At 37.1% G+C, this 24,077-nt stretch overlaps 1 protein-coding gene across 4 annotated transcripts in view; it reads left to right on the top strand.

Annotated features, from left to right (window-relative positions):
* Positions 1–24,077, top strand: part of IL1RAPL1 (interleukin 1 receptor accessory protein like 1) — a 753,722-nt gene that overhangs the window by 403,243 nt on the left and 326,402 nt on the right. For all 4 annotated transcript variants that reach the window (XM_030020563.1, XM_030020564.1, XM_030020567.1 and 1 more), the window contains exon 3: positions 3,955–4,234. In XM_030020563.1, the coding sequence (XP_029876423.1) occupies positions 3,955–4,234 (280 nt within the window). The remainder of the gene's footprint in view (positions 1–3,954; positions 4,235–24,077) is intronic.

Here is a 24,077-nt window from a genome sequence, read left to right as displayed (position 1 = left end):
AACTTCTATTACATCTGTCAAAATTGCATTAGCACCTTCTCGTAGATGAAGGCACATTGGCTGAGCAGTAGTGTGAGGTATTTTCTGGAAGATTTTTAAGGTATTAAAGCTTCCGGCTGTAATAAGGTTAATACAGTTCTAAGTGACTCGAATGTCAGTGTTGGCAGAGTTTAACTGGTGTAATGTTTCTGTAAGCAGGAAGAGAAACACTCATGTTCACTTCATTGAAAGACCACGCTGAGAAGAGGATATGTTTTCTTAAGATTATCACTGAATGTAACTGTAATATATCACAGAATTACAGTACGGTTAAGGTTAGAAGGGACCTGTGGAGGTCACCTGGTCCAAACCCCTGCTCAAGCAGGGCCACCAAGAAATGGTTGTCCAGCACCCTGTCTAGCTGGCTTTTGAATCTCTCCAAGGATAGAGACTCCACAACCTCCCTAGGAAACCTGTGCCAACTCTCAGTTGCCCTTACAGTAAAACAAGTGGTTCCTGATGTTCAGAAAGAGCCTCATGTGTTTCAGTTTGTGTCCACTGTCTCTTTTCCAGTCACCAGGCACCAGTGGAAAGAGCCTGGCTCCATCCTCTTGGCACCCTCCCTTCAGATACGTATATACGTTGACGAGATCCCCCCTGCGCCTTCTCTTCTCCGGGCTAAACAGTCCCAGCTCTCAGCCTGTGCTCAGAGGAGAGATGCTCCGGTCTCTTAATCATCTTTTTGCGTCTTCGCTGGACTCTCCCCAGTCTGTCCATGTCTCTCTTGTACTGGGGAGCCCAGAACTGGACACAGAACTCCAGGTGTGGCCTCACCAGTGCTGAGTAGAGGGGAAGGATCACCTCCCTCAACCTGCTGGCATTACTTCTGACTACTGCAGCTCAGGATACCTTTTTTGCTGCAAAGGCACATTGCTGGCTCATGTTCAACTTGGCGTCCACCAGAACTACAGGTCCTTTTCTGCCAAGCTGCTTTCCAGCTGGGTGTCTCCCAGCACATCTTGGTGCCTGGAGTCGTTCCTCCCCAGGTGCAGGGCTTTGCAGTTCTCCTTGTTGGATGTCATGAGGTTCTTGTGAGGCCATTTCTCCAGCCTGTTGAGGACCCTTTGGATGGCAGCATGACCCTCTGGTGTATTAGCCTCTCCTTTCAGTTTTGTATCATCAGCAGACTTGCTGAAGGTACTCTGCCTCATCATCCAGATCATTACTGAAGATGTTAAATAGGGCTGGGCCCAGTGTTCACCCCTGGAGTACACCACTAGATAAAACATAAAATACAAATCCATAATATTTTGAGCATGCCAGTATTCGTATTTGCTTGAGTTGATATTCTCTTAAGCTATCTGGTGGGACATATTGATGTGGTTAGTGCCAACAAATGATCAAATAGTTCAGTAAATAGTTACCTTGAAATGTAATGTTGGTTGTACTTTGTGATATGAAGCCTTAATGCGAAACTTTAGATGATTCTAGGCATTTAGGAGTGTTCAATTTGTATTCTCTTTCCATAGAAATGTCATCCAATTTATATATTTGGAATAACTATTTCACAGAGCATTAATGTAAATACAATGCTTACATATTCAATCTATTGTTAACATTCTCCTTAAGGCTCAGGAACTGAACTTTGATAATGTTAATTTTCAAAAGTTTGATAAAGTTCTCTCTGATTTAGCATATGAGTATAGAATACTTGCTAACATGCTTGCCTAAGCCTACTAAACTAGACTGCAGGTGATCCTTAGCACTTTTTTATGAGGAATAGCATGCTGAAATAAAGTCAAGGATATCTGCTTTGCATAGTTAATCCTTCATTCAATACGAAGGCTTGAAATAGAGTTGGTGTTATTATATGATATGTTCTCATGGATTCATCAAGCTCAAGGAACTGGGAACCATTAGAACTGAATATCCTGAGAGAGAAAACATGACTAGCAGACTAATAATAGAAACCAAAGTATACTAACTTAATTAGGCAGTGAAAGGCAAGATTACAATTTGATAATAAAGTACAATGAAGAAGCTATTACCTGGTAACTTACATAATGGAATTAACACTGCTTAGAGGTACCTGTTAATTCATTTTTTGGCATGAGGATTTAGAAGCAGAGAGAAATGCAATCAGATCAGAGAGAGAATGCTCTTTCAGAAAGGTAAAAAATGAAATGATCAAAGATGTAAATGAATTCTGATATAAATGGAAGTTAGTTTCTTAATGCCTATGGGGAAGCTAATAGCGTAGCCTTGTCACCATTCACTTCAATTTCTGCAAGAGTATATCTATGTCGTATTAGGGTCTTGTAAAGGTTGCTAATTTTTAGGGACTGTTGAGTAGGAAAATTGGAACAGGGACGTATTATTGTCCCTTTGTGGTCTTAAAAGTAAAGGCAGGAGGAGACAATCCAAGGATATATGAAATATTTCTCTATGTGAATTCTGTTCACAATGCAAATTGATTCTAATATTTTTATTCGGTTTTTTGTCCATCTTTCAATGTTGTATCAACTTAGGTTATTACTTACACAGTGATGTGTGGAGATGTTTGTGTCTTTCTTATTTTGCTATGTATAATAGGTACTGTGGTATTATCCAAATTTAAATTGCAAAAAGCACTAACTGGCATCCTATTCTCCCAAATAAGAGATGAAAACATTGTCTATGTTTAAAGTACGAATACTGCTTTATCTTGCACAGTAGCTTGAATTCTCCATTAAAGTCACTATTCAACCAGCTCTAGGGTGAGAGGCTTTTGATGTGACTTTAGCTTTGCAAAAGTTGATTTTCTAAGCTAGTTAGCTGTCCAAGCTCTTTTGAAGTTAATAAAAAGAAGTGGAAAATTCAAAGACCAAATATTTATATGAGTCATAGATATTAAATTTAAGATGGAAAAAAATTGGCCTTTGGATGTACTGGTTGGTTTCTACTGACTGGATCAGGGGCCTGATTAACTAGCTGAGGCTGGACACCAAATTTTTAAGTGAATGAACCTAATGGTGAATTTCCATGGTGGAAATTCCTTAAGAAAAAAAAAACATAAGCTTTTGTTAAGCAAGCCATTGTAGAAGGTATCAGTTCTCCTTTTGTTGTTGTGGTATTCTTAACTAAAAATAATGGGGAAGAGGGAGGGAGGTTGGGTGGGGTTTTCGTGTTTCATGTTTGGTTATGTTGCTGGGGTTGAGAAAGTAAAAAAAAATCTAGTGTTGCTTTCTGATGAACAGTTATTGTGGGACAGTATTGGTAGTGGCTGACATTATTCAACAGGTGGAGAATATGAAAATTGTTCTAGAATTATTGCTAATCACAATAGGGGAAAATAAAACCATTAATAATTTAAATTAATTTGTAATGTACTTCTAGAAAGTTAGGAATTTCAAGTAAGATCTGCTTAAGTCATTCTTGAATAATCCATTAAAAATACTGACAGTAATTTTCCTGGCAGTATCGTTTTGCACATTTGCTCTTCTTGTTAAGACAGTTTCTTCTCCAAATGTAACCCAAAGTTTCACACTTTTTGGTTCAGGCCACAGTTCCTTGTCCTAATGTCTTCTGACACTGAGTAATACCTTCTCTCATTTACATGGTTACCCTGGAGGTATTTGATTGATGCAGTTCACAGATTATGACACGCTGTGTACCACTCTGTTGCACTGATTTCACTCCAGTACTTTATAACTGGTCATGCTGGAGTTCCACAAAAGAAAAAAGAGCAATTGCTCAGTTATCTCAGAAATCATCAACATTTAACACAAAAATCTCATAATGACTCTCCTCTGCACAGACAAGTGCAGACATTAACGGTGTGAAAATGCAGTTAATTTTTCAGGGATCAAAAGAGTACTGCTAGTCACTCAATGGACATTTTCTCAAATGCAATGCTTTCCCACAATAAAGGTTGCTGTGTGAATAGTGCTCTCGGAAGCCTTTGATAATCTTTTGTCATTTTCTCTTCTCTTTTAGCTGATGGATGCACTGACTGGTCTGTGGATTACAAGAAATATCAAGTTCTAGTGGGAGAACCTGTTCGTATAAAATGTGCACTCTTTTATGGATATATTAGAGCTAATTACTCCCTAGCCCAAAGTGCTGGACTTAGTTTGATGTGGTACAAAAGCTCTGGACCCGGAGATTTTGAGGAACCTATAGCTTTTGATGGAACTAGAATGAGCAAAGAAGAAGACTCCATTTGGTTCCGACCGACAGTGGTACAAGACAGCGGGCTTTATGCATGTGTTATAAGGTACTATGTTTTAATATACTGCATTTTAGTTAACCAGATATGAAACGAGGCTCTTAAGAGTGAGACTTTTGTGCCAAAGAAAAATGTTTTCTGAGTGTGTTCCTTTTCCTTCTCCTCCTGGTATTCCCTTCCCTGAAGTGTTTCATGCTTAAGTAGAAATTACTATTGAGTGTCTTGAACATTTTAAATCATTTTTTTGGTGTAAATTTAAAGTCATTTATAGCAAAATCTAAAATTTATAAGAGGCATGGGACTGGGTGCATAAGTCATGTGTTCCTCCTTCTGATTCTGGTTTAACTCCTACAATCACCATCCTAGCGTAAAAAGTTTCTTATTCACATTCAGATTTAATTTTATATGGATTTTATTAGATGGTTTCATTTAATTCATTTTTTTCTGTAAAAAATTGTCATTTGATATAAAGTAGTTGCATCAAGGAAAATGGAAGGTGAAATTTCAGCATTTTTTAGACATACATCCTCTAGAAACACATCTGGCCTAACCTGATAATAGAGGCTGAGTGCCAGATATCTTCCAAAGGTATTTAACCTTCCGATGCACCAAGCTTCATCACCATAAATTGGACTAGATTCTGCTTCCTGCTTTCCGGAACAGGTGTTCAGCTTCTTTTTGCATCTTTAAAATGGTTTGCACTGAGATGTTGTTTCCAGCCCTTTGCAGTCAAAAAGATCATCTAGGCACTTTCATATTGTCTCACAGCCTTATACTAAATTTTCACTAGATGTGAAATGACGCAAATTAGAATTTGTACATAGGAAGTACAGAGAAGAGTCACTACCAATTGTTCAAAGGTTTGAAAAAGTTGGGTTTTGCAGTTAGTTGAACAGATGAAGCAGTGTTCCTCTCTGTATGCGTATCTATAAAAAAGGTCTTGTTACTCAAGCACAATAGAAAGAGTCAAAGAGTAAGGCTGAGTGGCTGGAAAAGGAATGCACGATGAAGCTATTCCAATGTTGCAAAGAAAATTGTTTTACCAGCACCTGGAGATGTTTAGTGTCTACCTTTTTTTTTTTTTTTTTTTTTTTTTTGGTGGGGAGAGGGAGGAGGCAAGGAATGCTGTCTGGGTTGTGTGTGGTGAAGGAGATTTTTACCAGATGATGTGTTTTTAGAAACATTTATTCTTTGAGCTCTTTACATAACCTGTGAGACATTTTGTAGCACTTTCAGCGTGGTTCTGATGATGATGATGGTTTTCTTTAAAAGAAAACCACAAAAAACTACACATTAAGCCACTTAAGGAGAGTATTTAGTTATGTTTAAATTAATATTTTTTCAGCTAAGTGTGTAACAGTAGCCACGAAAATGGCAACAGTTTTGTCAATTATTCCATAGTGCTATTTAAAATGCCATAATGAATCCCCTCTATTTAGATAAAGAAAACCTTAAAATAGCTGATATTGCACTTTCCAGCAAGTATAAGTAAATGTTGAATTTAGCTAATCAGACATACTTTAAAATGTCTTTATCATGTCAACCTTTATTCATGCTTTTTCTAAATGGATTTTAATCTGGAGGTGGGTAAGGGCATGTTCTAATCTGCTTTGAGCTACATACTGCTTTCTTAGCACATGCTTAACTTCCAGTTGTCAGTGCTTATATGTGTAGATTGATGATAGATTTTAAAAAATACAGTACTAATTAGTTTGTGATCCTGAATACTCTTGTGAACAGGCACAAAGCCTTTCACCTTGAGGAGACCCACTAGAATAAGCAAGTATTTGTTAAAGGGTTGGTACTAAGGAGTCTGTGCTTGTTCTTCTGTCAGTGTTTCAGTTTTAGATTTGTTGGATGGAACCTTTCAACGGTATGATCAGGACGCTTATTGGTAGAAGTCACAATCCTCATTTCAGTATCAGAGAAATATATTTTTTTGTTTTGTGCATACAGTCAAAGGTTACTTTCAAATAGTTTTGAATGCCCATTTGGAATCAAGTTTAAAACTTAATACTTTATGTTCCTGAGATAAGCATGTATTTGATACTTTAATCTGAAATATATAAAATTAATTACTCAGCAATACAATGGTTCCCTTTTTTCCCTTGTTCCTTCAGATTCTTACGTTATAAAGTGATTATCTGACAAAGAAAAATATAAGAGGCTGAACTGATGCCATCTGGCAAAATTACGTACTCTCTCTGTACTTCCAAAGTTATTGCTACAGAAATATCTAGAAAAACCTCTCACATAAAATAGCTGTCTGCTGCTCTTTACTGCTCTTCAGTCTCATCACTGAAATCAGAATACTCGGCCCCACTGCCACTTTAAGCTTGGCTACTGGTAGATTATACAAGAGAATCTGGAGAAAGATTAGTGAACAAGAACTGTAATTTCTTTCAAGGAAGCTTGCAGGGATGGGATTTAGGAAATTTTTCTTACAGATTTGAAGTTTTTGTTTATTTTAATGACAAGGGCTTTAAACGCCTTCAGAATGATGTTATAAGCTATTTTAGTTTTGAAGACACAACTGAGAAGCTCAGTTAAGGAGCTTAAAATTACCTAGTAGCAAACTTCTGTTGAGTGCGATGCTTGCAGTAACTTGAGTAGGAGAGCAGGGAGCAGAGATGGACCTGCGAGGTAATGAGGGCAGGCAGTAAAGGGTAAATGAGCAAAAGCAGAACTGTGCTTTGAATAAATGGCTCTGCCTAGTTTTATTTCAAACTTACTTGAAGGGGTGGAACAGTCCAGTACTTACTATTTTCTCTGCTTGGAAGCTCCTTTCTGCACAGTTCTGCGCCTTTGCTACCTGTGCCAACAGTAAGGAAGAGAAATATATCTATTACACGGGATATGTAGAGAACAACATGCTGGAGCAGACTGTAGTGGACCAAACTAATTTCTACAGTGAGTACATTACAGTAGAAACATGGAGTTTCATTAGGTAGAAAAGTTCATCTTTTCAGTTAAATTAACCTAGGGATAGTAGTGAAGGCTGGCTCTTTTTCCTTCAGAAGCAAAGAAACGACCTTCATCCTTGTTCAGTAGTGTTCACAATATTCTCACCTTTAATTTCTTATCCCCGCTTTTCTTCCTACGGGAAGCTGGCTGCCATAAAGGAATTGAGAAAATCAAGACTGAGCCTTATTATCGAGGCATTGCTGCACACCCATAGCTGCAGGAGGGGAGATAGGCAGCTAGAAATACCTTTCAGCTTACTACGGTCAAAACAGGGACTATGAGCTGATTGGTAGAAAATCTATGGGCTTATACTCTGCTTTCAAGGAAGAAAATAATATATAATTTGTTTCAGGTACAGCACTGTACCATTCTGCTGCAATTTCTGTATGCTGCAATTTTAAGGAAGCAAAAGATATGCATTATTAAGTCTTTCAGTAGATGTCACATCACCTGGTTGCTTCTTGTTTATCATATATGGGCAGTAAATATAACTAGATAAGCTGCACAAAGAGTTAATATATATATTCAACTCAAGCTCCCAGAAATAATGTATATATATACACCTGGGATAACAGTAAGTACTAAGTAGTTTCTGACAAACTTTCTGCCCCCTTCAGTGTTACAAAAAAGCTGAAATATTGTTCCTGTTAAACTGACATTTCCTTCATGTTTTCATCTTTTCCTTCCCTGCCTGGAAACTTCTATTACAGTATCTCCAGTAATGGCCCAACCTAACATCAGCTCAGGTCAGTGGAGCCTGAGAGAAAGGCTGGGCTGGGATTTATGGTAAAGTGCTACAATGGGTTGTATTGCAAAAGACAAAATAGGGTTTTATGATACATTCAGCTGGAGTTTTGCATCGGTATATCAGTTAAATAGTGTTTAGAAATCATCTTTATTACTGCACACAGTGTAAGTAGCAATTCAGACATCTTTCTGAATCTGAATATGCTCACACTAACTAATGACCTTGTTGTTTTTAAACTCATGTTTTAAAGTCAGGTTGCTTTTACATCTGTAACTAGAAATTCTCACTTTAGAGCTACAGATAATATGTTTTCCCTTGTAGAAATCAGTTTGGACTCAAAACATGTAACATCTTACTTTGTCCTCTATTTGTCCTTAATAATGATGCTGGTAGTAGCCCCTTTTCTGTAGTTGAGTCTTTGTGCAGACTTATGTGTTTGGATGTTTACAAACATGAATTGCTTTGGTAAGCTGAAATATTTAGTGGAGAAAAATACATACAAGCAACCAAGTCTTGTTCAGAAACATGAGAGTGGCTATAAAGTAAGCATAAGATCCAGACAAAACCAGGTAACAATAGGAGTTTAAATAATGCATTATAAATTACATTACAGATCAGAAACCTTCTCCAACTTTAACACACTTAAAATAAATTCATTAGGTACTTAACAGCCATGAAAATACTGCCTATAGTTCGTTCAATCATATTCAGCTTTGAAGTTTCAAATTCAGACCTGACTGCCAGGTTCAAACTGGGAATAACAGCAGCTACGGAGATGGTTCCAATCTCTTTGCAGCCCCAGTCAATAACAAACCTGAGCATCTGCTTGGGAATCTTTAACTGTTTCTGTTAGTCACACACAATCTAGCACTTGAGACAAAGAGGTAAAGCATGTAGAGTTTTCTGGATTTACTTCTGAAAGAAAGAAAGAAGAAAGAAAGAGAGGAAGAGAGAAAGAAAGAAGAAAGAAAGAGAGGAAGGAAGGATGGAAGGAGTCAGATTTTTGTCCAGTCTTGTATTTAGCTTCATTACCCTTGCTATGGCCTTGCACATCTGAAGGTAGAGGCTTCAAACATAACTGTTTCTAACTCATTTTTTAAGGTGGGCTTTAATCTTTGCTGCTCAGCTGTATTTTAAATATCTCTGCTCAACTTCACAGCAGTTGTGGGTTTTGTTTTTATGTTTACACATGGATATACACATGCATCCACACCTACAGACATTATGTTGCTGCATCACATAACTTCCCTGCCATATAGTTCAGTTAGTGTATCATTTTTTAGGACAGAAATAAAATAGAATACCTTTAGAGAGATTTTAAATAAAAGAACATTAATTTTCTCTATAAAATTTTCAACCAAAACTGCTTCAAATTTCCTTTGAAAAGCATCACAGTGTAGAAGAATTTACAATACTTTTTTTTTCTTCTTAGGCATGATTGGAAACCTGAGATTGCTGTAAATTTATGAAAAATATTCCTTTATCTTCATCATGTGAAAATTCATTTTAATTTTAGATAGCATAAATTTCTTCTGTTAGGTAGGATGTGTTCCTGTGCTGATCATCTTCAAATACAAAAACATTGATTTTCTGTAGTTTAATAGATCTCGTTTTGATAGATCGTGTCAATTATAGCTTAACCAATGTAACTATTTAACTGTTTGTTTATGTATAGCTACTTAAAATAATTGCAGTTATATGAATGATGCATTATTATCAGCACGTAGTTATTTTGTGAAATACTTAGAGATAATAAATATGAAGTTTAAAATAAGAATAGATGCAATTTATTTTTAGAGAAAATTCCCTCAGTCCTTTGTTTGTTTGTTTATAAACAATGGAGCCTAACCATCCCCTGCAGTAACTTGTTGAATTACCAGTGTTCTTTCAGATATTATGAAGTCTTGTTCTGTTCATTTTAAGAAGATTATCTATTTCTATATGTATCATTCTGTTGGTTCCTAAAACCCATACGTTGCATGTAGTTATAGTATGTACGTACACAATTGTTTAATGCATTATCAGAAATCCTGAATACGGGATGTATAAGGAAACCGTTGCTTTAGTGAAGGAAATGGTGAGCAAAAAAGAAATACAATTAATTTTTCATAAACCTTGTGCAAGCACCATTTCTTCATCCTCTTGAATAATGTAAAACATATTTACAAATGGGAATTACCATTTCATGGTACCAGCCATTTTTAAAATCAGTCTTACTGTAGGAAGGGCTTTTACACTGGCCATATATACTTACAAATATTGTTATTTCTTTATAAAGTTTTTACCAATAATTATCTTATGAAAAGAGTAAGTGTTCAGGTAATGAGATGTTAAATCTGAATGAAAATCAAAACCAACAAAAAAGAGAAAATATCTGAAAATTAAGCCTTACAGCAATTTATCTTACAAGTTCAAAAACATGGTGTTCCCTAGATCTGCATGGGAACCCTGGTTACATTTAATTCTGTTAGTAACAAAGAAATCTGACAATGGATAGAAGAAGTTAAGCTTTCTTAAAGGAAGACCAAATGTGCTAGCAATACACAGAAATAACTCTCAGAAGAGCCTGCTATTCTATTAATTCCTTTAACTAAGTATCATCACAGTGGTAATGTAATTAACAGAAAAAGAGCACTAGAAACAGATTTAAAATTGCTCCAAAGTAGTTTGGAATGCAGATTTGCAAGTTTTCATGATTTGCATTTATTGGGATGCTTTTGAGTGAAGCCTGGAAGTCCTGGTTTAGAGCATTGGCCCACAAAGTAAAAAGAAAAAAAAAGAAAGTAGTTTTGTAAGCATTTAGAAAACAGGCATTCATAGCCATATGGCGAGAAAACTGAGGGGATGGAAAAGGAAAACAGAAAAAAAATAAGGCTGGAGATGTCTGCACCATTTGGGTTATTTAAATCTTCGAACCACCGTTACAGGTCTTTGTACAGAAGTCAACAACTCTGACAGGCTCTTGAAGTGGTGTGCAAGTTCAGGAGAACATTTATTGCACGCAGGAGATGGAGTTTCCTTGGTCCCCTCCTTCGTGTCGGTTTGGTTTGTAGAGAGCAGGGGAGGCAATTGACTGTGCCTTCATTATTCCTACACTCTATTTGTAAGCTTGTCTGAGCTTTTTCCAAGGTCTTTTTCTTCTGTGAAAGTGTCTGGTAACTCTGACAAGGAATGTATCTTATGGTGATCAAGGTTTGATCCGTCTCCTTTTCAAATGTAAGCTTGGTAGACTAGCCAGACGTCCATGAAATTTTTCATTGTGACTTAGGGCTGCCTTGGTGAGTAGAAAAAGCCTTCAGGCTACCATTAGGAATTTATACAGGTTGGGTTGCTGGAGCTTACATTAAGTGTCCTGTACCGATGGAAAAAGCAGTTACTAGTTCTTAGAAATAAATTTGATCTGGGATTTTCTTGAAGTTGATGCTTGTTAGAAGTCAGGTGATAGAAATCTACCCTTCCCCCTGTCCTTCTGACACTGCAGGAGGTCAGCTGTCTGACATTAGCATCGTTATGGTACATGATAAATACCTTTCACATGTGTTAGGATAAAACAAATGCCTAATACTGAAGAGGGAAACAGGTGAGTGCAGGGTAGCTCTTCTCATGGTTAAGCTGATATAAGCTATGTATAATGCTGAATTCCAGCATGTGTTTGCTATTTGCTTGGCTTAGTGAGAACTTGACACTGAAAAACAAGCAAGCATGGTGGTGAGTAGATAAAAGAGCAATATGATCTTTACAGTGGGTGTAATTGTGATTTTAAGTGAAGAGTCTTGGTGGACCAGATGTAAGCAAGTCTAAGTGCTAAAAGAGCTAGTCCAGAGAGTTGTTTTAGGTAAGACTCCATTAAAAGATATATCAATTTATATTGAGGGGAAAATAAGTAATGCCTGTGCTTACATAGAATAGGGGAAGCATGTTGATATTGGAAAAGAAGAGGTTGGTGTATGTGACTGAGCAGAAGGCACTGTTAATATCCCATTCTAACAGCTCTGAACTTACAGGAATGGCATAGACAATGCTTAAGGAGAGAATTATTTGAAGGAAAGCCTTCTATGTGTTACCAGGTTTCTTTTACTACTAATTCTTTTGTTGTTGAGATATTTGCTGAAATACAGCAAGGTAACAAATAACTTAGTCTGACTTTTGCTTCCACTGTTTTATTAGAGGTTTGTTTGTTTTTCCCTAAGAGTGTTTTTAGTAAATGAGGTTCACTTGCCCTTTGATTGTCAAAGTTCTTCTTGTCACAACTAAATTAGTATTTCTGACCAAAAAAGTAATGTTTCAGATCTCATTTCAGTATAATAGTAAAATATGACTGTGATGGGTTTTTTTGCAGCTGTAATTTTGGTGGGAAAAGTCCTAACCTGTAGTCAGGTTGCATTAACATGCATTGTTTGTAGTAGGAAACACAGTTTCTCTCTTGTTAAAAGAGTAGGCGGTGTTTTGTCCATTTTACCCTCTCCTGCTAACTTCATCCATTTTGGGAAAAGAGCAAAAGCCCTGTAACAATATGGAAAAAGTTGCCTATCAGTTGCCCTTTTAGCAAATGTGGGAGAAGTAGAAAATACAGATAAAATTAATTCTATATAGCAGATGTTAAGTCAAGGGTAGATAATTTTCTTCCAGGCACTAGAGAAAATGGAACACAAAGGCAAAGAACTAAAAGGACTTGCACATATTTTCAAAACAATGGCTTCAATTTTTTCTTTGTCTCCAAAATTTGTTTATAGTTGTTTTTTTTTTTTTTTGCTTCCTCTAACAGAATTCAAAACAACCAAGTTGTGTAGCTAGTAATAATATGGCCTCCTACCTCTTGTATGACTGTTTAAGTTTGCTCTTTACATCTTGTTTCAAATTATTTTTTGAATCTCTATCCTGCAAATGCTTACCTCTGTGTTGTGGGCATCGAATTCAGTTTAAGCATCTAGATGCTAAATAGCTGCATGAGAATTGTTTTCTTCTTCAATTCCTGTTGTTCTCCGGCCAGAGAGCAATTTAGCTGATGTTAAAATATAGCTAAGACTTGATTCAGTTACACAGGGATAGGTGTCTAATACTATTTTAGAGGCAGTAGGAGCATTTCCAAGACATTTGCAAGGGAATGACATATATGGCACTGGATCTGGAGGAGGCTGAATGTGGGATACATTTCGGCAAGCCACATGCCACCACGCACCCACTCTTTGGTAAATAAAATGAGCTTTTTGTAGCTTTTCAGCTAAACCGTTTGCTAGGCTCCATCAGCCAGACTGACAGCTACAGTAGGAGTTTAGACATAGCAAACAGGTATATGAATGTAAGTGGATCACAGAACTGAAATGTCCTAAACTGAATCCCAAACTAAATTAACTTCATTTGTGTATTCACATCACATACATGGAAATGCACTGGCTGATGTGAAAGTTAAGGGACATATCTCTGTACTCAGTGCTATGTCATGAGACTGACATTTTAAAATATTAAACTTATTTGAAGAGTCTATAATGTAGGAATGTAATGTGATTGAATTAACTTATAATCTAAATTCTTCTGAAATGCAAATCTGAAATAGTGGTTGAGGCTCCCAAAATTCATCAAACTGACTTAAAAGCCATCAGTTCAACAAACAAGACTCTTTCTCAGTAATTAGATTAACATTTCCAAGGTTTCTGCACAAATAAATATTACAAATGCTCCTTTAGGAATGGGAAAGAAAAGCAGCAGCTGAGATTCTTTAGTCAGACTCCGAGAAGCATCAAATATTAGATGATCTGTGGTGAAGTCTTGCATGACTTTTTCAGAAGGGTTGAATCTGAAAAGGGGGTGTGTGCCGTAACCCAGAAAGTTTACAAATACAGCAGAGAGAAAGGAGAGAACCTGCCTACTGACTGCTTTCTGGTGCTACTATGGTAGGAATGAGTAAAGATGGGAAGAAGGTGCTATGTTTTCAGGATGTCTTCGGAGCAATTCGATCAACCCTTGTTTCCCCCAGTAATTAGACTATTTCCCCCAAACCAAGACTGATCCAAAGCAGTCCTAGCAGCGTTCAGAAGTTCTTTCATGGTCCTTGTTCTGATCCGTGCTTCTCTTTCCTCTCCCTTCATAAATCAGAGGCACCCAGTATGACCAAAAATGAGGAAGATGTTTTGTGGCCCCCAGCATACAGAAGATTGGAAAGGTAGAGGGCTCTGCCCCTCTTCTCTTCAAGCTTCTCCTCTAGTGATCAAAACACAAAAAAATCCTGTGCCTTCCTCTTTATCTGATATAGGAAGGAAGGAGAAATGTGTTTGGTGCAAGTCTTCAGGCTGGGGCTTTATTCTTTATCAAGGAGGTGTTCATGTGTGCTATGGAAAATTCAGTAAATGTAAGAAGATGGCATGGTGATAAAAATCTAAAAAGAGAAAAATGTTTGGGGGTTTAGGTTTTGGGGTTTTGTTTTGTTTTGTTTTTTAATTTCTTACCTATGAGGAGAAATATTTCAAGAAAATTTAGATCCAAGTCAGCTGGACATTTGGAAACTTGTAGGCAAAACAAAATCATTGAGGGGGAAACCAGTGGTAAAAGTATCAATGAAAAATAAGTAGAATGTATTTAAATAGATTTTATGTTTTCATTTAAGTTTTCCAGTATGTCTAACAGATGATTTTTTTTGGCAGTCCAGTAAATAATTTTACTGAAATTCTGGCTCCCAGACAAAAGCACTAGTAAGAGATTTTCAGGTGTGGTGTGTTTTGGGTTTTTTTGTTTATTTGATTGCTTTTTTTTAAACAACTTCTAGTGGTAATATTATTGTTCCAGAGAAAATCTTGAAAGCAGTGATTCATTAACCAAAAAAAAAAAAAAAAAAAAAAAAAAAAAAAAAAAAAAAAAAAAAAAGCAAGAACTGGAGAAAGCTTGTAAGATATCTCTCAGCTCATACACGTGGCTGCAGATTTCTCTGTGTGGTTTTGTTTTGGGTTTTTTGGGGCAGGGGAAAAGTACCTGGTTCTCATTAGCAAGACATATGAAGGAAAATTAATCAGCTATGCTACATGACCAAAATGCAAAGCTTTAAATGTAAGAAGACCAAATAAAGAAGTAATAATAATAAAGGGAATAATTGGGAGATTAAAAAACTGTCTTGATTATTTTGAGGACTTTACCTCACTGGTTTTCAACATCAAAAAATTTTGTGCCTATCCTTTTGGAAGAAAAATGCTATCTCTAATCAAAAAGAAAGAACAGGATGAGTTGCAGGGAGGGGAGCGTGATAAACAAGCGGAGAAGAAATTGAAGAATAAATGTATTAGCCTATAGAATCCTGAAGGCAAGCTATCAATATTCTCTTGTTGGAAAGCCGCTTTCTGACTTAATTTTGTTCTGCTTGTTTTTTCAGTCTCTAAAGTCTTAAAGAAATAAAGAAGTCCCTCTGTTTCTCCAGTCATGTCTCTAAATAATTTTTGAGTGGATTATGTTGATGAAGCCTGTGAATTTTATCTGTTTTCACTATGGCAAGGGTTTCTTACATAGAATTGTTTCAAACAGTGATGGCTATTAAGATGCATTATCCCTGTTTTTAAGGGTATCTTCCAATAGTCACAGATGGGTTAATAAAATTTTACTAATCTGAAAGTCTACTAATAAAAACAGAAACTTGAGAATAGATGCTAAGGGAAGTCTCTGTTATATACTTTTTTTTTAATAATAGTTATATATAACATTTTATGTAATTATAACCTACTACTACTGGAAAGACTGTGCATCATTGTTCTGCTATAAAATGACATTTAGCATTTATGGGGGGTTTTTTGTTTCTTTTTCAAAATGTAAATTAGATGCTGCCCATCTCAATGAGATGGTATAGTTAATTATTAACACTGTTGCTGAAGAATAATGAAGATCCAGAGCCTCAAGATAGTAAATATCTTGAAAAACAGTTAATGGATATTATTACATTTGTATGTTTGCTGAGAGTGAGAGAGGGGGATCTGGATTAAATATTTTTAAAAATATTTTGGTCAATAATAATTTTTTTTAGTAGCATCTATTCTCAGATGTTCATGTCCATTGAAGTATATATGGATAAGATGCTTGACCCAAACAGTTCATGATTGCATTATGAAGTAGCTGATAGCTGGTGAGCATGGAGGGAACTGGAGGACAAAAGCAGCAGATACTCCTTTACACAGCCTGTATGTTGGTGAAAGATTGCCTTGGAAACGTAGGACATGAGGCGAAGCGAGTTACTTACGGAGTCTGGCGATGTCAAAGAGCAGGTTTTCCATAGAAGTGCTGACGCACATGAATCAATAGTCTAGTGTGAAGAGGGTAGAGTACTTGGAGAAGTCATACAAGACCTCAGAGTAACTTTAGGTTTGATGCACTAGGAGTAATAACATGAGATCTTGTAACACTTAAATCATTTGGATTTAAAGAATATTTCTCTCTTTTTTTCTGTTATGGTAAAGTCAGAGTTCACATGTAAGCATAAGATAAATAAAGGTCCATGTTTGCAATGACCATATTTCATTATGAATTCTTTCATCAGTTCCAGTGGTGAGTGTAGAATGACTAAGTGTAGCTCTTTTGTAGTAAATATACCCAGACTTGATGTTAGTCTGAAATCAGTGAATTTACAATTTATTTTTTTTATATCTTCCAGACATAAAGCTTACAAGCAGACTTAGCAAGTAAAAATTATTTGTAACACCAAAAGTAATATTGTGCAGATACTCCCACTATAGAGGAAAACTAATGACATTTGCATATTTGGTGCTTGCTTAGTGCTACTGTCTGTTAAAGTAACATAGCCTGGTGCTGCTAATGTCAAAGGTGATGAGACTGACCGAGCAGATCTTAAGGTATTTAATAGCAGAGGCTGAGAAGATGATCAAAGGTCAAGATTGTCTCTATAATCTTAATTCAGCCTTTTAACACAGGAAGCATTATGGTATAACCTTTGAGTGCTAAATTTGGACCTCATTTAGAAAATTAATCAAGATTGTATAGTGAAGAGGGCTTGTGTTTTCACTTATTGCAGAAGTTAATGTGTGCATGTAAATACACACACTAATACATACACACACACATGTGTGCATGCACATATATATCCATAGTTGCACACCAGCATATGCATACATACATATATATATATGTGCATAGTGAACCAAGAAAGAGAATTAAAGGCAGGAAGGGATGGTCTGAATACAGTTGATGAGGACGTGTTTGAAAACTGGCTTTAATTTTTGTCCGTCACAGACTTCTTATGTGAAAATGGCCAAGTCATTGGAATGAGTTTGGCCTTTCTCTTTTTGGGGTTGCACTGTGGATTCTGGCCACTCTTTTTCAGACTGCACTGAAAAGAACCCCTGTAAGACATTATTTCATGTTTTTCTTTGATATAAAGTTAATAATAACAACTATGCAAATTAAATTTGGCAATCAGCAGGAAATCTTTATAATATGACATTTCCGTGATTTTGGCATTTATTTTTTTCAGCCTTGCGTGCTAAATCCTGACATAAGCTATTTAAAATACATGGCAACGTATAAGGCGATAAGGTGGCTTTTTTGGTTTAGCTGTTTTATGTAGATTCATTTTTATACATATACCTGTTGTCTGAGAGTGAAAAAGATCCAAAAGTTTTATATTTAGTGCAGTTATGTAATGAAATTGAGTTAGAGGGTTGTATGTAAAAATAAATAAACTTTTTAAAAAATAGTCCAAAAAGGAAATTATAAACAATTGGGTTTTGCCTGATATGTTAAGTTGCTTTATGATAGTCTTGAAGAACAGAAAATGCTTTTTGTATACTCTCTTTTCAGTTATTTACAATATGTAGTGAAAAGAACAAATAATGGACAGTTATGGGTTCCCCACCCCCCTTTCAGACAACTCTTTCCATTTTCAAGCACAAGGTGAACTGGATAGATTTAGCAGCAAGGAATAATCAACTACATGATCAGCTTCATTTCTGTGATGTTCTTGTGTTTTTAAGATCAAGTTGGCTGGCTTCTAAGGGCAGAGAGTACAGATTAAAGTTCATCACCTTCAACTGTGGGTTATTAAAGTGACAGAGATTGCTCAAATGAGCACAAGTACTAATGTCTTTTCAATGACACTTTCATGACATGTTTTTATTGTGGCATTTTGTCCCCCCCTGCCCCGAAATGTCTGTCTACCTTTTCTGGACATTACAATTAACCCCATTCAATATAAACAGCTTGGTTCAGTGTTTGGTCCCAGGTGTAGTTCTGCCTCGATATTTATTCTAACTCTGCTGCATTTTTGTGAGGTTTTATGACAATATGACAGCTGAAGGGAGTTCTTCTTTCTGATGTGTGGCACCTAGCCTCAGGCCAAGGCCAGGCAGGTTGGGGATTTCTGTATGGTATTAGTCAGGCTTTAGATTACACAATTAACGCCCAAGTGAGATGCCTACAAAAACTACATGAAGGGAAATAAAAAGATACAAGACATCGGCACGGTATCTCTTGGTCTCACTGTGCGTTGTAGCACCCAAAACACGTCCTGAATAACTGATGGGACAGTATTTCAATAACGGCTTGTAGAGAACTGCAGGAAGAAGTGTTGGCTGTCATAAGATATTAGGAAAGATACAAGTGATTTTTCTTCTATAGGCAGGTCAGCCTCAGCCAGGACGTGGGGGAGAAGACAGAGGGATGGTCCAGGGAGGGAAGGTGTGCCATTGGTGTCGACAGTTGGAAAGAAGACAAGTGAGGGGATGTCTTTGGCACTTCAAGAGAAATCTTTTCAACGCTTAAGGGCAAAACTGAAGAAACTACAGGTTTTGACCTGTGCATACAAGCTGCCATTGACCCCCTTTCCAGTTCTTCTTACTTCATCTGTTATCCTGCGTTCTTGTATTTAACATCGTGCTCTGTCATTCAGAAAGTGGGCTTCAGTTACTGCTGCCTTTCTTGATCGAGCAAGAACTGTTTATCTTCCCCACAATTTCTAGGAAAGGTGCTTCTGCATTTTTGCTGCCTTAATAACTGGAACTCTTCTCCTTCATACATAGATTTGAATATGTATGTCTGTATATTATTTGAAGATAAATACATATCTATGAAATATACATGCATGCATATGTATATGCAGGTAATAATAGGATTAATGACTGTGAGGCCCAGGTTCACAACTACTCTCAATCTAGATGCCGTGAACATTATTCTTGTATGTTTTAAGTAGCAGTCAGTAACCCCCAGCTGTGGTATATTATTAAAGGAAGAGCACGCACACACAAATACACCCTCTCGGTTGTGTCTTTACAGATAATAGGTAAATGAGTGTCACAGGCAGTTTCTGTATATGTGACGTATCTGCTAAAATAACTGTGGTTCACTGTATCTTCAGTATTGTTTAAAGTACAACTATTAACATGGTACTTTACTGCCAAAGGTTGAATCGAATGCATTCAAAGTTGTGTTTGTTATTAGTGTTACATACTAAAAGTAGCTTTGCTGGTAACATCTTTGCTTTTGGCTACAGTTTTCTTGTATTGTTTTTCTGTTTGTGGATTCTTGGCAAAAGACAAGGTCTTATAAAAATTAAATTTATTGCAGCATAATATTTACAGTTAAGCAAATGAAAAATAAAAAGCAAAACCTTGCCTTTTAATGGAAATATGCTTCCAGATACCTACCCTTTTCACTCAGTGCTGGGGGAAAGAAGGATAAGGTGCCTAGACCTCCTGGCTTTGTATCTGTTCAGCACCTGAACAGAGCAGATCCTCAGCAAACCCCAGGTCTTTCGACTGGAACGCAGACAAGGGACATGCGGGATGCAGCATCCTGCAGTATGTTGCTGCATAACAGTAATAATAAAGTGTAAAAATCAAAAGATGAGGCTTCTAAACAAACCTCTTGACTCAATTCACTACAGGACCACTGGATATGCAATATTCCAGGACTGCCTGTCAGTCCTTGCCATGACTCCCAGCTGAGCTGGAAAAGAGTATCTTGAGGATGTGCACTTAACCTAATGCTGCAGCAAAAACCGGCGTTAACTGCAGCCACTGTTCTGGCTTCAAGGCACCTGCATCTCATTTGCTTTAGGAACAGTTCTTTCCCCAATAAGCAAAGGGTTATGCTCGTAAAGTGTAGAAAATGTGAGTACTTTTCAATAGAAAACTGTTCCCTCCCAAAGTGTCTGAGTTTTGACTAAGATTTTGACTTCTTAGTCACTGGAAATTGGCTGATAACTCCAGTGAGACCTGGATTTGCAGTTATCAGCTCACACTAAAAGCTGCAGAGCTGTTAAAAAATACAAACACATTCTTTCTGTCTATCATCACTAATGTGTTTTCATTTGAAGTATAATTCAAGTGTTGCTGGTAATGTCCTTGTGAACCACATAGAGTCTTAACTTGAATGTAGGGGTACTCAGTTAAGCAGCTGGAACTCAGGAATTGAGTCTACATAAGTTACATATGGAATAAGCTAAGAGTTTTCAGCTGCTCGTGCAGTCGTTCCAAGTACATGTTATTTAATGGTCACATTCACTCAGTCAAGGTTTATTTGAGAGGAGTTAATCTAAGAACAGAAAATTTCAGTTAACTCTCCAGTGAAAACAACTAGCTCTTTATGAATTGTTTGGCTCAAGTTTTCAGGACAGGGCAGAAAAAGGAAAAATAATTTCCCTGGGAGACTGCAGTCAAATATTCTAGTTTGAAAGGTGAAAGGTTAATGAAAAACTTGGATAGTGCAGTGATAAAACTATATACGAGCTTATAAGGAAATGAAATCCTTTGTATTCAGTTCAGGATATGCAGTAAGTAAAATCGGGACCTGCATACTGAGTGGTAAGATAGAAAGAAAGATGAGATCAGAGCGCATTTACTGGGGATTGTACATCCATTGTACATCCAGGGTACCAAATAAGAGGAAGTGGCTGACTGGAGGAAAGACTGGGGAAAAAGAAATGTGCTCATGGTATTTAAAGATAACATTGTAATATAGGCACACAGGGTGACAGGATTAAGGAAACTTTAATTACTGCATTCCTTTACATCTAATTTTTTTTTTACTTCACGTTTTTGGTTCACGTATTTTAAATCTACAGATTGCATGGCAGTAGAATTGTGCGGTTTTAATTTTAATGGGGTGTGTATACCTTGTTAAAATTAATGTCATCTCTGACTCTTCTGTTCTATAAATTTTACTCCAGGCTCTATAGCACTATAGGTAGAAAAGTTATTAACAAATTGTGTAGATTTAACGTTATACAGAATAATATTGAGTCCTCGTCCTTCTTAAAAACTTCTCTAAGATGGTGATGAGATTTAATGGCGACACACGCAGCTTTCCCATTTCTCAGTCGTCTTGTTCTCTTAAGCCCCCACATAGGAACGAGCAGGACAAGTGTCCCCAGGCAGGCACGCTCGATGCCGGCGGTGACGCTGAGGGTACGTCCAGTCTCCCCGCTGCGAAGCGCTGGTTGCTGCGTGCCGAAATACCCTCTCCCCAAAAGATTTCCTTCGCAGTAGCGTTGCTTTCGGGTTTGGAAAGTGTCAGTCCCTTTTCCTGCTGACAGCAATGTTGCATCGATCCATCCATCGCTTGAAATGAGAAGAATGGCCTCGGGTAAATGTGAGATCTGCTGGACTGTTATGGTACACTGACAGTAAATACTCCATTCGTGCTTATTGAAATTGCTAATTTTTCCATTTGGCTCTCAAGTGCTGAAGCCAAAACAGCGTGCAGACTCCTTTATGGGCCCCAGGAACACCCTCTCAAGCTCAGGTCTGTTCATTATTCAAGGGGTATTATATTAGAACAGTTGTCTGCCCTGAAATATTGCCCTTTGCTTTTGAAAAACTGTTCAGTTTTTCCACCACGAGTAGTTTTCCGTATCAGTTTGTTTATTTTTTGTAGGAAATTTTATTTATTTCGGGAATCCCTCTAAAACGGTACCAGTCCCAGCATTAGACTTTTTGGTCACAGGGAGTCTTCAAAAGGGAATGAATGAAAACAGGGACTCTGTTAACCTCTCCTATGGCTCACCAGAGAGAAAATAGCTAGTTGTTAATTAGAGCAATAAACCAGCAGAGTATGTAATAATGTACCGTTTGTTTAGAGTGGTACTTTTAAGCTGTACTTTCCTATTCTTTATGAGAAAAATCCTCCCACACGTCTTCAAATCTTGTGGGTGTTCAGTGCATGAGGAGAATTGGCAAAGGGCAAATGAAATGAAATCAGCTAAAATAGAAGAGTTTGGATGAATTTTTTTCTTCCTTTTTCTAACATGTGCTTCTATACAAAATAATAAGACCAACGAGATGAATCAGTAAATGCTATTTCAGTGGACTTGATATGGTCTGAAAATGTGACTTGCGCCAGCTTTCACGGCAGTTACGTTCTGTCAGTGAAAAAATTAAGATACAATTGCATGGACAAAATAATATGAGAAAAGTACGTTACGATCCAGATTTTTCTGAGGCATTCTTCAAGCACTGAAAATGAGAGTCCCCCAGTCCCTCCAGGGCAGAGAAGGCACAGCTGGTTGCTGGATGAGTTAAGCTGTGCTGGACGGGGGGTCCCTGCTGGGTCTCACACATAAGACTTGACATAAAGTGATTTACACGGGACACCGGGCGTTGTCTTACGCGGGATACGGGGGGTATCCAAGCATGTATGTCTTCCCTCGACAACGATGGGAGGGCAGAGTGAAAATGTGGATGAGGCTCTATAGCAGCCTGTGGTGTAATGTTCTTGCATGAAACAGAACAGCAAATATTGCATGGAAACCTTAACTTTGGGAAACTAGAGCGAACCCTACTGTCAGTCTCTCCTCTCAAAGTCTCATTTAAACAGTAATTTTAAATGAGCGGTCTGCTTGTGTTTCAGTCCTTTGCTGCCACTGAGAAAAATCATCGACATGCGATACTTACTTTGACCACCGTGTTTTACTCTTTGGTGTTTAGAAAATACATCAGAGGAATTTAATTTGAGTGACAGAATGACTGTTACAGAGTCTTGTTTTAGCAGTGTGAAGACTGCTAAAGGGGGAGTAATGTTTTTGAGTGAACAGCTACATGATTAATAAAGTTTCGAGCATTTTATATGCAGCAACATTTACCTCTTTCTGATTCTTTAATAGTTCTATCTGGAAGAGGTGTGAGAGCCAAATTTATGTTTGTTGAAGCACTGTATATCAAATTTGGAAATTTTGCAAGTTACAATACTGAAAATGATATGTCTTTGTATTCATGTAAATCTGAATTGCATCGTGGATGCTATTTCCTTTAAAAGTATAAATAATCACTGTGAGTAGGATGATGGTTTTGATTTTCTGTCACCAAGAAAAGGAGAAAATATTAAGTGCAAGGGGACCATCCTCTGCTATTCAATAACTGTTACTGTTATGCAGCAATTGATAGAAATTGGTAAGGAAGTAATTTTCATGTGTTTAGAGTGATTTTGATGTCGCAATATAGTTAGCAATCACTATCAAATGGGGTGATTTACTCATCCTGTACTACGCTCTCAGAATTGTTGCAGTTTATTTTTCTGTTATCATTTTAAGTGCTTAAAGGGTCTATTTTTTCAGTAATTTCAGCTTCATTAATTAGCAAATTACTACTTCAGTTAAAAGAAATTTAAGGGGTTTGACATGCAGACTATGTCAAAAAGGTCTTTCCATATTTACGGTATTTGTGATCCTGGCTAGGTCATGAACTTTATATGAAAATGCATTTAGATAAGTGATGGAAGTGAACATTATGCAAAAGCCAATCTACATCCTGTTCAAAACGAGCCAAAACTCCAAAGATCACAAAAAATAAGGATATGAGAGTTCACGTTATTTATATTTACTGAAAATTCCTATGTTTACCACTGTATCTCTAGATGATTGTTTTCGGTACTCCTGTGAGGAGCAGGGAGTTGGACTTAATCCTTATGGGTCCCTTCCAACTTGAGATATTCTGATCTCTGTGGAATTTTCTTCCTAGAGCCTTGAAGATACATATTTTCTCCTCAGAGGCAACGAAAATGATGCCTCCTCTTTTTAATCTTTTATGGCTTCTGCTGGAGAACTGACTGACCTCTTCAAATAGTAACATAAAATGTTTCCAGTTCTCTAGGGTATGTATGGGAAAGGAGGGAGAGGAGGATATACATGTTTAGAATTCCCTCAAGAATATATACGTTCTTAACAGACACTGAAATAGGGACAGTTGCAGGTATTGTCTTCTA

This window comes from Aquila chrysaetos, chromosome 7 (genome assembly GCF_900496995.4).
Source record: "Aquila chrysaetos chrysaetos chromosome 7, bAquChr1.4, whole genome shotgun sequence".
Taxonomy (NCBI): Eukaryota; Metazoa; Chordata; class Aves; order Accipitriformes; family Accipitridae; genus Aquila; species Aquila chrysaetos.
Note: the sequence above shows the minus strand (reverse complement) of the source record. Positions and strands in the feature narration are given on the sequence as shown.